The following is a 13,657-nucleotide window of genomic DNA, read 5'->3' on the forward strand; positions in this document are numbered from 1 at the left end:
TACAGAGATACATGATAAGATTCTGTCTGCAGCCACCACTAGGGGGAGCTCCCTGTATACAGAGATACATGATAAGATTCTGTCTGCAGCCACCACTAGGGGGAACTAGGTGGTCGTGTGTCTGAAGCAGCCGCTGATCAGCTGCAGTTTTGCAATATTCCGTCAGTGCAGACGTCCCCTCTGACTAAGCTATAAAGGCTGCAGCCAGTCAGACAGCGCCACGTCGCCCGCCTGGATCATCAGCACCGACAACTATTAGGTGTGAATTGATTAAACGGGGGCCGTCCTTTTTCATTTAGGACAGGTGTTGGCGGAAAGACCCGTTTTTATTTTTTATTATTTTTGTCCTGAACTGTTCGGAGCCAGTTTCACTCTAAATCTGCACATAAAGGATTAAAGTTGGTATTTCCCTGTTATTTCCTGGGGTTCCAGTTGGAGGGTTGGGTCAGATTTTGGGGGTGACTTCTTACATTTGGAGATTTTGTGCTCGGGTTAGATCCAGGGGTTATGGTTTGGATCAGTCTCGTTATCTGCAGAATTAGCCGTTACCGGTGGTGAGGGCGAGCTGTTGTCTCTGTTATCAGCCCTTCCCTGGAGCTGTGACCGTTGGCAGTTTTCCTTGTTTGCGTTATGCGGTTGTGACCCGGATCACTGCAGGAATTCTCTGATATAACGTTATTATCAGAATCGCGCTGTGTTGCTGTAGCAACGATCCGATAATCAGTGCCGCCACCGCTGAGAATCGGTCTCCTCCTCCATCGTCCAGCATCTTATCATAAGGCTTATTTTAACCCTTTCAGTTCAGTTTATAAATGGATTCTATACAGGGATGGCTGCCAGCGACCCAGCCTAATTAATGTTACCACTACGAGGGGTTCCAAGGTCACCGGTCAGGGTGTCCTCATAGAAAGCCCCTGATATCTTGTAGGAACCAGAACCTTGCTCTGCTCCACCTGCGGGCGGTCATTGCGCCCCGCTCCATCGTCCCTGTGATGGGACCGGACCCAGGACCGGACAACCTGCGGTGCAATAGAAGAGAGGGTTCATATTCTATTCCCAGGTGGTCTAGAGTCAGATTGCTGGTAATGCCAAGTGGTTTGGGGTTATAAGAAGGTTCATATATTGTTTATACGGGGGTATAATTTTATGTTCCTTGGTGGTCTAGAGAATATACAGGGTTTACTTCCTGGTGGTCTAGTGTATATGGGGGATGCATTGTTTCCTTGTGGACTCATGTGGTTCATGAAGAGGTTAATATTTTTCTGTGATCTCGCAGGGCAAGTAAGGGAGTTAATACCTCATGGGCGAGGGTATTTGGGTAATTATATTCCATTGCCTGGCAGTCTAGGGTATATGGGGGATTATATTTTATTCCCTGGTGGTCTAGGTTATAAAGGGATTATATTTTGTTCCCTGGTGGTCTAGGGTATATGGAGATTATACTTTGCTCTTTGTTGGTCTACAGTACATGAGGGATTATATTTCATTCTTTGATGGTCTGGTATATGGGGATTATATTTTATTCCCTGGTGGTCTAGGGTATATGGAGATTATACTTTGTTCTTTGTTGATTTACAGTACATGAGGGATTATATTTCATTCTTTGATGGTCTGGTATATCTGGGATTATATTTTGTTCCCTGGTGGTCTAGGTTATATGGAGGATTATATTTTTGTCCACTGGTAGTCTAGGGTATATGGGTAATTATATTCTATTCCTTGGTGGTCTAGGGTATATGGGGTTTATACTTTGTTAGGTGGTGGTCTAGAGGATATGGGGGATTATATTTTGTTCCTGGTGGTTTAAGGTATTTGTGGGATTATGTTTTGTTCCCTGGTAATCTACGGTATATGGGTAATTATATTCTATTCCCTGATGGCCTAGGGTATATATGGGAGATTATATTTTGTTCCCTGGTGGTCTGGGGTATATTGTGAATTATATTGTGAATTATACTTTGTTCTTTGGTGGTCTCGGATAAATGGGAAATTATATTTTGTTCCCTGGTGGTCTAGGGGTATTTGATGGGTTACAGTGATGACATTTTGCTGTGTGATGGCAATGAGTATAGTACGATCTGCTCGGAGGTCCTCGCTGGGCTCAGGATGACCATTTTCTTGCTGATTCGTGGGCGTATTTTCATATGCAGTACAATGCTCGTCATTAACCGAGGTCGGGTAATGGCCGATAATCTGCAGAAGTCATGCTGCACTTTGTGTCGCAGCCCTGGCGGGCTGGTGCGGCCGTGTGGTCGGCTCAGCCTTATACTGATCACTATATGATACAACACTATGGCGTCACGTCTGTCTATCCTGACACCGCGATGCCTCATTTATCAAGATGGTCAAAAAGAAAAACAGTCTGTTGCCCCTGGCAACCAACCAGAGCGCAGCTTTCATTTTTTAAACAGCTGTGGTTAAATGAAAGCTGCTCCGTGATTGGTTTCCAAGGGCAACAGAGACATCTTTTCGTTGACACCACCTCTGCCCCATGATGTTACGAGTGGGCGGCAGAATGAGCAGCGAACTCTCTCCGGGCTGAGGAAGGAAGCAGATGTGGGGGAGCTCGGCACGTTGTCTCCCACCGCCCGCAGACTGCAGACCACCCTAAGACATTTTAGCAGGATTTGTTTCTTGATAAAACAACACTCAACATGGCGGTAACATGAGAATCCGGACAATATCCCAGAGACAAGATTCTCTTTTGAACCTTCAATTATCTATGTGTGCAAAAAGGACAGTCCTGATTATGTGATGGGGACAGTCCTGATTATGTGATGGGGACAGCCCTGATTATGCGATGGGGACAGTCCTGATTATGTGATGTGGACAGTCCTGATTATGTGATGGGGACAGTCCTGATTATGTGATGGGGACAGTCCTGATTATGCGATGTGGACAGCCCTGATTATGCGATGGGGACAGTCCTGATTATGTGATGGGGACAGTCCTGATTATGTGATGGGGACAGCCCTGATTATGCGATGGGGACAGTCCTGATTATGCGATGTGGACAGTCCTGATTATGCGATGGGGACAGTCCTAATTATGCGATGGGGACAGTCCTGATTATGCGATGGGGACAGTCCTGATTATGCGATGTGGACAGTCCTGATTATGTGATGGGGACAGTCCTGATTATGTGATGGGGACAGTCCTGATTATGCGATGTGGACAGCCCTGATTATGCGATGGGGACAGTCCTGATTATGTGATGGGGACAGTCCTGATTATGTGATGGGGACAGCCCTGATTATGCGATGGGGACAGTCCTGATTATGCGATGTGGACAGTCCTGATTATGCGATGGGGACAGTCCTAATTATGCGATGGGGACAGTCCTGATTATGCGATGGGGACAGTCCTGATTATGCGATGTGGACAGTCCTGATTATGCGATGTGGACAGTCCTGATTATGCGATGGGGACAGCCCTGATTATGCGATGGGGACAGCCCTGATTATGCGATGGGGACAGTCCTGATTATGCGATGGGGACAGTCCTGATTATGCGATGTGGACAGTCCTGATTATGTGATGGGGACAGTCCTGATTATGCGATGGGGACAGCCCTGATTATGCGATGGGGACAGTCCTGATTATGCGATGGGGACAGTCCTGATTATGTGATGTGGACAGTCCTGATTATGTGATGGGGACAGTCCTGATTATGCGATGGGGACAGTCCTGATTATGCGATGGGGACAGCCCTGATTATGCGATGGGGACAGCCCTGATTATGCGATGGGGACAGTCCTGATTATGCGATGGGGACAGTCCTGATTATGCGATGTGGACAGTCCTGATTATGCGATGGGGACTGTCCTGATTATGCGATGGGGACAGTCCTGATTATGCGATGGGGACAGTCCTGATTATGCGATGGGGACAGTCCTGATTATGCGATGTGGACAGTCCTGATTATGCGATGGGGACAGTCCTGATTATGCGATGTGGACAGTCCTGATTATGCAATGGGGACAGTCCTGATTATGCGATGGGGACAGTCCTGATTATGCGATGGGGACAGTCCTGATTATGCGATGTGGACAGTCCTGATTATGCGATGTGGACAGTCCTGATTATGCGATGGGGACAGCCCTGATTATGCGATGGGGACAGCCCTGATTATGCGATGGGGACAGTCCTGATTATGCGATGGGGACAGTCCTGATTATGCGATGTGGACAGTCCTGATTATGCGATGGGGACAGTCCTGATTAGCGATGAGGACAGTCCTGATTAGCGATGAGGACAGTCCTGATTAGCGATGAGGACAGTCCTGATTATGCGATGGGAAGAGTCCTGATTATATGATGATGTGGACAGTCCTGATTTGTGTCCTATAGATATCTTATACTGGTGTATCAGTCACTTCTGAGGACTGTAATGAACTGGTTTTCTCCCAGCTCTTGCAGGATGGGTTGCGAATATACTGGGATGTTTGGTTTTTGGAAGGCGTTGTAGGTTGGGAGGGAACGGCGTCTCCTGTTACTGATACAGCAGGAAGAAGAGGCACAAACGACGTTCATCTCAAATGTTTAGTGCAAGAAACTAAAGACGACGACGCGGTTACAGTGCGGGATCTGTTGTCCTCAGGAATGATGGTGGGTCGGCCTGGCCAGATGTCCATCACTGATCCCCATCCACCCTGAAGTGCAATTTCTTTTCTTATGAAGTCCCAGATCCAGGAGAGTCCACGCTGCCAAACTCCACGTATTAACACTGTTGTTGTGTGGCTGATAACAGAGAATCTGACTAAAGAGCAGCCGTTAGTCCACACCAAATAATGTTATACAGGGGACGCAACAAGAAGAAAGAGATAGCTGCACGCTCCTTACAATGTAACAGACGAATCCACACAAGTGCCCTGCCCCCAAGGAGCACCATGTCTCCAAGTGCCCTGCCCCCGAGGAGCACCATTTCTCCAAGTGCCCTGCCCCCGAGGAGCACCATTTCTCCAAGTGCCCTGCCCCCGAGGAGCACCATGTCTCCAAGTGCCCTGCCCCTGAGGAGCACCATTTCTCCAAGTGCCCTGCCCCCGAGGAGCACCATTTCTCCAAGTGCCCTGCCCCCGAGGAGCACCATGTCTCCAAGTGCCCTGCCCCTGAGGAGCACCATGTCACCAAGTGCCCTGCCCCGAGGGGCACCATGTCATGTGAAGTCCCTTCTTATTTTTGGGTTGATTCTCTCCAGCATCTCTCAGGGTTTGGTGATGGAGGTCATCGGACTGATTGCACTGGCCTCCACAGAACCAAGGGCCAGGACCGGTTTAGTGGGTTTGTTCCAGGTTGTGCAGAGCAGAGATCGGAGTTTTCGGAACACTGATCCCCGGAATATGATGAAGATCCAGGGGTCCAGAATGGGATTGAGGGCACTGAATCGGAAAGCCATTAGATCACCAGTTTCATCCATTGGGTCTCCTTTGTTGTAGAGGGCGCCCAGGAAAGCGCGGAGCTGTGGGTAAGATAATGGACAAGTCATAAGAGTGCAGTGCTCCGGCTGATGGTGCAGGATCGGAGCAGCCTACAGCCACTCATGGAGGAGAAGGAGGCGTCCTGCAGCCCATACTACAGGCAGATTGCAACCTCACCGCCCCAGACCAACAGGGAAGTCACCATTAATATACACCCCATAAAATATATACACCCCATACAATGTATACACCCTACATACACCCCATACAATATATACATCACTCCCTGAGGAAGGTCGTGTGAAACGCACGTCGGAGTGAGGGGCGATGGCAGCGTCACCCACAGCATGAACCTGGGTCGGTAATTTGATCTATACATTCCTTCTAGCCTCACACCATAACCATCTCAGACCTATTTATTATTCTTGTTTGTACAATCTTTATAATAGTCTTACTGTACTTCATATTTTTATCATGATCTGTTCTGATTTCTTTGATATGTATAGTTAATTAATCCTATTGTGCACTTGCACTTTATATATACTGTATACACGTATCTCCTTGTTATAAGTGTTTGAGCAATCCTTATTGTGCACTTGCACTTTACATCTTTTTCTATTTTCCTCTGTTGTTATATCTCATTCATGCTGCGGATGCTGCTCCACCTCTTCTTTTTTACTCTGTGTGTGTCCTTTTATCATGTCTTGTAGTTTCATGTTTTTTAATCAGTCCTGTCATTTTTGGTGTCCTTAATAAAATCATATATGCAAATTATATCTTCAGAGAGGAGGAGGACTTGAACTTTATAGCGCCACCTATTGTAAGTAGCAATGCTACAAGTCACTATACACCCTTTAACGAGCCTTGAAATATGATTTAGGATAAAAGCCAAATCAGAATCTCAATTTGCAGACACAGTGTTTCGGGGTATTGCCTCTCGTCAGTACAAAGTATGAGAACTGATTTGGTTAGGTGAGAGGCTAAGACTGGGATCTAAGGGGTAAGGTTTCTCCTTGTGGAAAGTGAACTGCCAGGTTAATGGTGACATCCTAAGTCATACTTCAAGGCTTGTTAAGGAGTCGATAATGACTTGTAGGATTGCTACTTCCAATAGGTGGCTCTATAGAGTTCAAGTCCTCCTCCTCTCTGAAGAGATAATTTGCATATTCCATTTCCCAGAGGAGCATGCAAGGTGTTTAAGTCTCCTCATAGTGGCATGCCAGACCTGGCATATCACTCTCCAGAAGGAGAAACTTTACCCCTTATAAAATGATGTAATTGTTAAATATTGGATTATTCATTCTTTACCTCTAGTAGTTTTCTCTTTATATCTAATGTCACCATTAACCCCTTCCCTATCCCCCACCACCAGGGATGTCAACATTAACCCTTTCCCTATCCCCCACCACCAGGGATGTCACCATTAACCCTTTCCCTATCCCAGACCTCCACGGATGTCACCATTAACCCCTTCCCTATCCCAGACCACCAGGGATGTCACCATTAACCCCTATCCCCGACCACCAGGGATGTCACCATTAACCCCTATCCCCGATCACCAGGGATGTCACCATTAACCCCTTCCCTATCCCTGACCACCAGGGATGTCACCATTAACCCCTATCCCAGACCACCAGGGATGTCACCATTAACCCCTATCCCCGACCACGAGGGATGTCACCATTAACCCCTTCCCTATCCCTGACCACCAGGGATGTCACCATTAACCCCTTCCCTATCCCTGACCACCAGGGATGTCACCATTAACCCCTATCCCAGACCACCAGGGATGTCACCATTAACCCCTATCCCTGACCACCAGGGATGTCACCATTAACCCCTTCCCTATCCCAGACCTCCACGGATGTCACCATTAACCCCTTCCCTATCCCAGACCACCAGGGATGTCACCATCACCCCTTCCCTATCCCAGACCACCAGGGATGTCACCATTAACCCCTTCCCTATCCCAGACCTCCACGGATGTCACCATTAACCCCTTCCATATCCCAGACCACCAGGGATGTCACCATTACCCCTTCCCTATCCCAGACCACCAGGGATGTCACCATTAACACCTTCCCTGACTTAGACCATCGAGGATGTCACCATTAACCCTACAACTGCGCAGACCATTAGTGATGTCACCATTACCATTTTCGCTGCCCCAAACCACCAGGGATGTCACCATTAACGCTTCAAGAGCACAGATAACCAGGGATGTCACCGTTACCACTTTTACTGCCCCAGACCACCAGGGATGGTACCACTAACTCATTACATGCACTAAACCACATCAGAAGTTAACCTTTAACCCTTGAATGTCCCAGACCAATAGGGATGTCACCATTTACCCCTTAATCATTTCAGACCACCAGGGATGTCACCATTAACTCATCTGATACCCTTATCCAGAGATATTGCTGGAGAAATTAGGATTATTCAGACATTTTACAGAGCTCTAGCAGCAATTATTCATTTTAAATAAGAGTTATAATCAGCTGACTTGGGGGCCACACATTGCCACTACACAGGGGCCCTCAGTCCTCTATGTCCCCCCACACACACACACACAGTGGTGCAATCGTCTGCTGAAGACAATGAGGTGAGAGGCTCTGCTGAAAGCTAAACCCCAGGCGACCAGTGATTGCAGACATTTGGTGTCTTCTTTTTTGCTGAGGTTTATTAGGTGATTGTGAAGCGGCCTCAGATAAGAGACAACATCACAAATCAATCCCTCATTAACTCCAAATCTACTGACTACAAGCCAAGCACAGAGCAACTAGAGCCACAGGTACCCCAATACTGCGAGGGGACACATCAAATCCTTCGGGGGGGTCGGTCATAATGTGGTAAACATTAGTGTCATTATCCTGTACCCCGAGTGTCATTATCCTGTACCCCGAGTGTCAGCGTCATTATCCTGTACCCCAAGTGTCAGTGTCATTATCCTGCACCCCGAGTGTCAGTGTCATTATCCTGCACCCCGAGTGTCAGTATCATTATCCTGCACCCCGAGTGTCAGTATCATTATCCCCTACCCCGAGTGTCAGTGCCATTATCCTGTACCCCGAGTATCAGTGTCATTATCCTGCACCCCGAGTGTCAGTGTCATTATCCCCTACCCCGAGTGTCAGTGCCATTATCCTGTACCCCGAGTATCAGTGTCATTATCCTGCACTCCGAGTGTCAGCGTCATTATCCTGTACCCCGAGTGTCAGCGTCATTATCCTGTACCCCGAGTGTCAGTGTCATTATCCTGTACCCCGAGTGTCAGCGTCATTATCCTGTACCCCGAGTGTCAGTGTCATTACCCTGTACCCCGAGTGTCAGCGTCATTATCCTGTACCCCGAGTGTCAGTGTCATTATCCTGTACCCCAAGTGTCAGCGTCATTATCCTGCACCCCGAGTGTCAGCGTCATTATCCTGTACCCTCAGTATCAGTGCCATTATCCTGTACCCCGAGTATCAGTATTATTGACCTGTACACCAATTTTAGAGTTTCTTCCTCTCCTCTACAGGTCTTGTTCTATCCTATCTTTTCCTCCTGTATTGTGAGCTTATATCAGGCCAAAGACCTGAATAGTGAAAGATGATTTAATAAAACGGAGGAGAGATTGAAAGAGCTTAGTATGAACAGTCGGGGACAAAAGTTTTGAGACTGACACAGAGTCTGCTGCTTTATTTTCGCTCTTTTAGTCGTTGGTTTCTATGGTTACTGATGGACAATTATATTTATTATTATAAACTTCCGTAAGTTTTTACACTTTTATTGACAAACACATGAAGTTTCTGTGACTCCTCAATGGTCCCAGCGCTGCCCCTTATTCTCCAGACTTCTGCCCTTCCCCCGGCAGATGGATATCGGCTTCTGGGCAGATCCTGACTGATGGCCGCCCGTTCTTGTCTCATCAGAGCTCGGAGTTATCACAATTTCTGGGTTTTGTAGCTTTTTTGAGGACTGACCGCAGGTTCTCACTGAGACTGAGATCTGTGGCGTTTCCTGACTGTGGAAACAAAATGTCAATGTTTTGTTCACTGAGCCGCTTAGTTCTCACTTTTGCAGTGTGACACAGTCTCCATCATGCTGGAAAAAGCATCATCTCCATATTGTCCTGGATGATGGGAGAAGTTGTTCTTAGAGGAGGTTTAGATCCAGTTCTTTATTCATTATTCTGTGGTATTAGGTAAATTGTGAGTGAGCCCCTCCATGGATGGAGACCATGACACAAAGCAAAAGTGAGAACTAAGTGGCTCGGGGAACAAAACATTGACATTTTGTGTCCACGGTCAGGAAACTCCCCAGGTCTCATCAAAAAGCTACAAAACCCAAAAATTGTGATAACTCCGAGCTCTGATGAGGCAAGAACGGGCGGCCATCAGTCAGGATCTGCCCAGAAGCCGATATCCATCTGCCGGGGTGAAGGGCAGAAGTCTGGAGAATAAGGGGCAGCGCTGGGAATATTGAGGAGTCACAGAAACTTCATGGATTTTTCAATAAAAGTGTAAAAATTTATGGCAAGTTTATAATTGTCCATCAGTAACCAGAGAAACCTCCGACTAAAAGATCCAAAAAGTTGGAAGCAGCAAAATGTGAAAACCAAAGTTTATGTCATTCTCAAAACTTTTGGTCACGACTGTAAGTGTTTCATGTGATATGGTGGGGGGGAGGTGACCAAAGCTCTGGAGGGAAGAAACAAGAACGGGAACAAGGGGCTCCATCTCATATTAGTCAGGTGGAGATGAGAAGCAATGTCAGAGTGATATTTCACCGTTATAGTAGTGGACGCTCGGGTTTCACTTCCAGCAGATGCGGTTGTAAAATCCGCAGTAAGTGAATGTAAACCTTCCTGTAATAAACATATTTATCCTATAGATAAAGCTAAAAGGGAAGTAATAGGGCAGAGGACACGGACCACTCACACGCATCCTGCCGGGGAGGCGTCGATGGAGGACAAGGTCCTGCACTGAGTGACTTCAACCCTGAGATGTCAGAGCTGAGGGTCGGGGTTGGGGTCGGCTTTTCCATTTCTGTTTGGGTTCCTCTCTCCCTATACTTCATATATAATTAACCCCTTGCTCTCTATCACCTGTCTCCCGTCATCTGAGTCTGTCCGATCCCTGACTACGAGCACATTGATGCAGATTGTAGCCAGCCCTCGTCAGCCTCTCCAGGGCACTCACCGTCATTGGCACCGAGCACACCATGAATATTGAGGTCATGAGCACCAGGAGGATAAGATGTTCCAGTTCCTCTTCTCCGGCTCCCAGGAACCATCCTCGGGCTCCCCCTCTCCGCAGTGAGCCTCTTCTCGCCCTCTGACCCTTCCTCATACGGCACAGGCTGGCGGTCACAGAGGCATTGCACAGTAATATTGCCAGGATTAGGAGTCCTGTCAGGCTGGCATACAGCAGAGAAAAAGCCAGAGCCCCATCTTTACCAGTTGTGGGCGGCACTGCCATCCGAATGAAGCACCAGGTGCCCGGACAGTACTGCTTATGTTCACCAACTCCTATCAGCGGCAGGGCACAGAGCAGAGCCGGCAAAATGTAGGAAATGGGCAAGGACGCCCGTGCCAGGCGGTGCCCCCAGCTGTGCTGGGCATACATATACGGATGACTTAGCGCCAGGCAACGTTCAAAGGCCATAAAAAACAGGATCATCATGGAGGACAGGTTAAAAAAAGTCATAGCGAATGCAAAAAGTTTGCAGAGCGGCTCAGAGCCCAATGCCAGGAGAGATGCCTGCTTGGCATAGGAGACGAAAACCACTGGACTCAGGACGCAGGTGCCCAGGAGGTCGGTCACTGCCAGTCCTGTCACCAGGATACAGAATGGCGAGGCTCGTGCTCTCCTTTCTCTGCGATGGACTCCCAAGATACCCAGTGCCAGCAGGTTTCCCAGTACTCCCATGGCAAACATGAGGGTGCTGATGGCCGGGTTACTGTCGGCGTGCACCTGGGTGGAGTTCTCGCAGAAGTGGTGCACGGTGTTGTGGAGAGACGGCTGCGCTGTTATCACTGGCGACTCCAGCATCGCTGATACTATTCGCTATCGCTCCCGGCTTCCACTAGTGCCCGTCTCTTCCTTGTGGAGTGGTCACCTCCTCTGGCTGTCTCTCGCCTCCACCCCGGGGGATGTTTCTTTTGCGCCGTGTTCACCTTCTCTTCCTTTTCTGCAGCTGCTCGTCTTCCATCCAGATCTGGTGCAGCCGCCGCCGCCGGCCCCTCTGCGCCCTCTCGCTTCATGCACGTCTGTCTCTCTCGCTTACTGAGCTCTCTCTCCACTTTCTGCTTTCCCTCGTACACTTGACTCAATGCGCTGCGATCTGTCAGTGATACAGAGACAGCAGAGTGGGAGGGGAGAGTGCGAGGAAGAGAAAGAGAGAGAAAAGAAGAGGGGGGAAATACATCCAGGGACTGTCAAAGACAGACATAAAAAAAGAGAAGAGGGCAAAAAGACAAAAATAAACTAGAAGGGAGGGGGGAAAAAAAGCAAAAGAGAAAAGAAAGACAAAAGAAAAAAGAGAGAGAAAGAAAGCGAGAAGTAGAGGAAAAAAGCAACAAGAGGAAAAGAAAGTAATTTAAGACAAGGAAGAAAGAAAGGAAGAGAGAGAAAACAAGAAAAGAAAAAGATATTAAGAGAAATTAAATGAAAGAGGGAAAGAAATAGAGGAAAATAAAGATTAAGAGAAAATAGAAAAAGAAAGAAAAAAACAGACAATCAAAGAGAGAGACAAATAGAGGGAGTGAGCCCAGGAGCTCACAATCTAATCTCCTCTCACGCAATGTATCACACCCATCTTCCTTGTAACCAGGAGCCCACAGACTAATGACCTCCCTCTTACACAATGTATAACTCCCATCATCCATCTCATCGAGTTCACAGTTTACATTTATCAGTCCTGAGCTTAGAGCTGATCACAGCGCTGCTCCGGGGCCCTCAATTCTAGTGATCAGCGGGGCCCCAACTCTTATATGTAAACTCCTGCCATCTATGAAGGTTAGGGAAAATAATGTTCCTTCTTTACGAGTCGCTGTGCCCACACCAGGCGTCCATGATGGGCCGCACCTGTGACCCGGTGACATGTATGAGGGTCAGACTGGGGATACCAGGATGAATCAATGTGAGAGGGAACATGGCGGCTTCACCAGTGTCTTATAAATGTAGAGCGCGAGCGGCGACCTCGAGGCGACATGACGAACAAAGAATGAAGTGACGTCTGCGATTTGGAGTCTCACATTCTGCAGATCCCGGGAACGTGACGCGAGTGTGTACAGGGGAAGACGAGGAGCAGAGACCAAGTGTTTACAGAGAGATCATCGATGCGTCTTATGTATTCTGCAACCAGTATATACAGCGCCTTGTGAAAGTATTCAACCCCTAAAAAGATGGATGACAGGGGCACAGATTATTTCATACATATTTAATTCATATTTTATTGTGTTTTGAAAGTCCAAATCTTTACTGCTTGTTCGCTGCGTGCAGAAGTATTCAACCCCTGAAGTGCGTAAAGAACAGTGCCCTAAGTAATGCTCCCCCTGTGTCATGGGTGTGTCAGGTGTAATGGACAGTCGGTCTGGATCTAGCCGTAGAAGGTCATTGCGCTTGGCACTTCAGACACCCTCTTAATCCTTCTTCCTTTAAGACCCAGCGGGGACCTCCCTCCTTCTGCTGATTGACACACCCTTGCATGGGAGTTAAAAACCCTAAGTTTGCTCCATGCAATCAACAGTGATACTTGTATGTACAGGCTTGGAGCACTAGCAGTCAGTTAGCAACATGATGTAGGCAAAGAGAAGCTGAATCCAGCGATGTATCACTTACATTACTGGGTGCAGCCGTTCTGACACAACCAGAGCTTTTAGATTTAGCAATACAGCAGAGCTGAGAAAGCTAACCCCGCCCACATCAGGCTCTCTGTGCAAAGTCCATAGACAGTGAGGTGCTTAGTTGCCAGACTAGTCCAGCAATGTTAATAGTTTTAGAATAAATCCTTCACAGTTAGTAAGCAACAGTAGTTCTTTGACAAGTGACACATCGCTGAATTCTGTGTTTCAGCCTCTATCTCCTGCTGTCTTCAGATTACATAGCAAAAACCTGCTGACAGCTTCCCTTTAAACAGTTTTAACCTCTGAATAAAAATGCTGGGGGCCCTAAGAGGGTTAGGGCCCTTGGCAATTGATCAGTTCGCTTTGCCCCGCAGCGCTGGTTCTGACTGTAACTAGGGCTTATATCTCA

The 13,657-nt window shown here is 47.7% G+C and overlaps 1 protein-coding gene across 1 annotated transcript; it reads right to left on the bottom strand.

Moving 5' to 3' along the window:
- Positions 1-4,522: 4,522 nt before the first annotated feature.
- On the bottom strand, positions 4,523-12,217 carry PTGIR (prostaglandin I2 receptor). The gene is made up of 2 exons (XM_073642118.1): positions 10,601-12,217; positions 4,523-5,456 (listed from the first exon to the last, which is right to left on the bottom strand). Exons 1-2 carry the CDS (start codon positions 11,450-11,452, stop codon positions 5,202-5,204), a joined length of 1,107 nt encoding a protein of 368 aa, XP_073498219.1. The 5' UTR covers positions 11,453-12,217; the 3' UTR covers positions 4,523-5,201.
- Between the last annotated feature and the right edge of the window lie 1,440 nt (positions 12,218-13,657).

The sequence above is a fragment of the Phyllobates terribilis genome, unplaced genomic scaffold, assembly GCF_046119375.1.
Source record: "Phyllobates terribilis strain yellow unplaced genomic scaffold, ASM4611937v1 Scaffold_7__3_contigs__length_470593459, whole genome shotgun sequence".
NCBI classification, from domain to species: Eukaryota; Metazoa; Chordata; class Amphibia; order Anura; family Dendrobatidae; genus Phyllobates; species Phyllobates terribilis.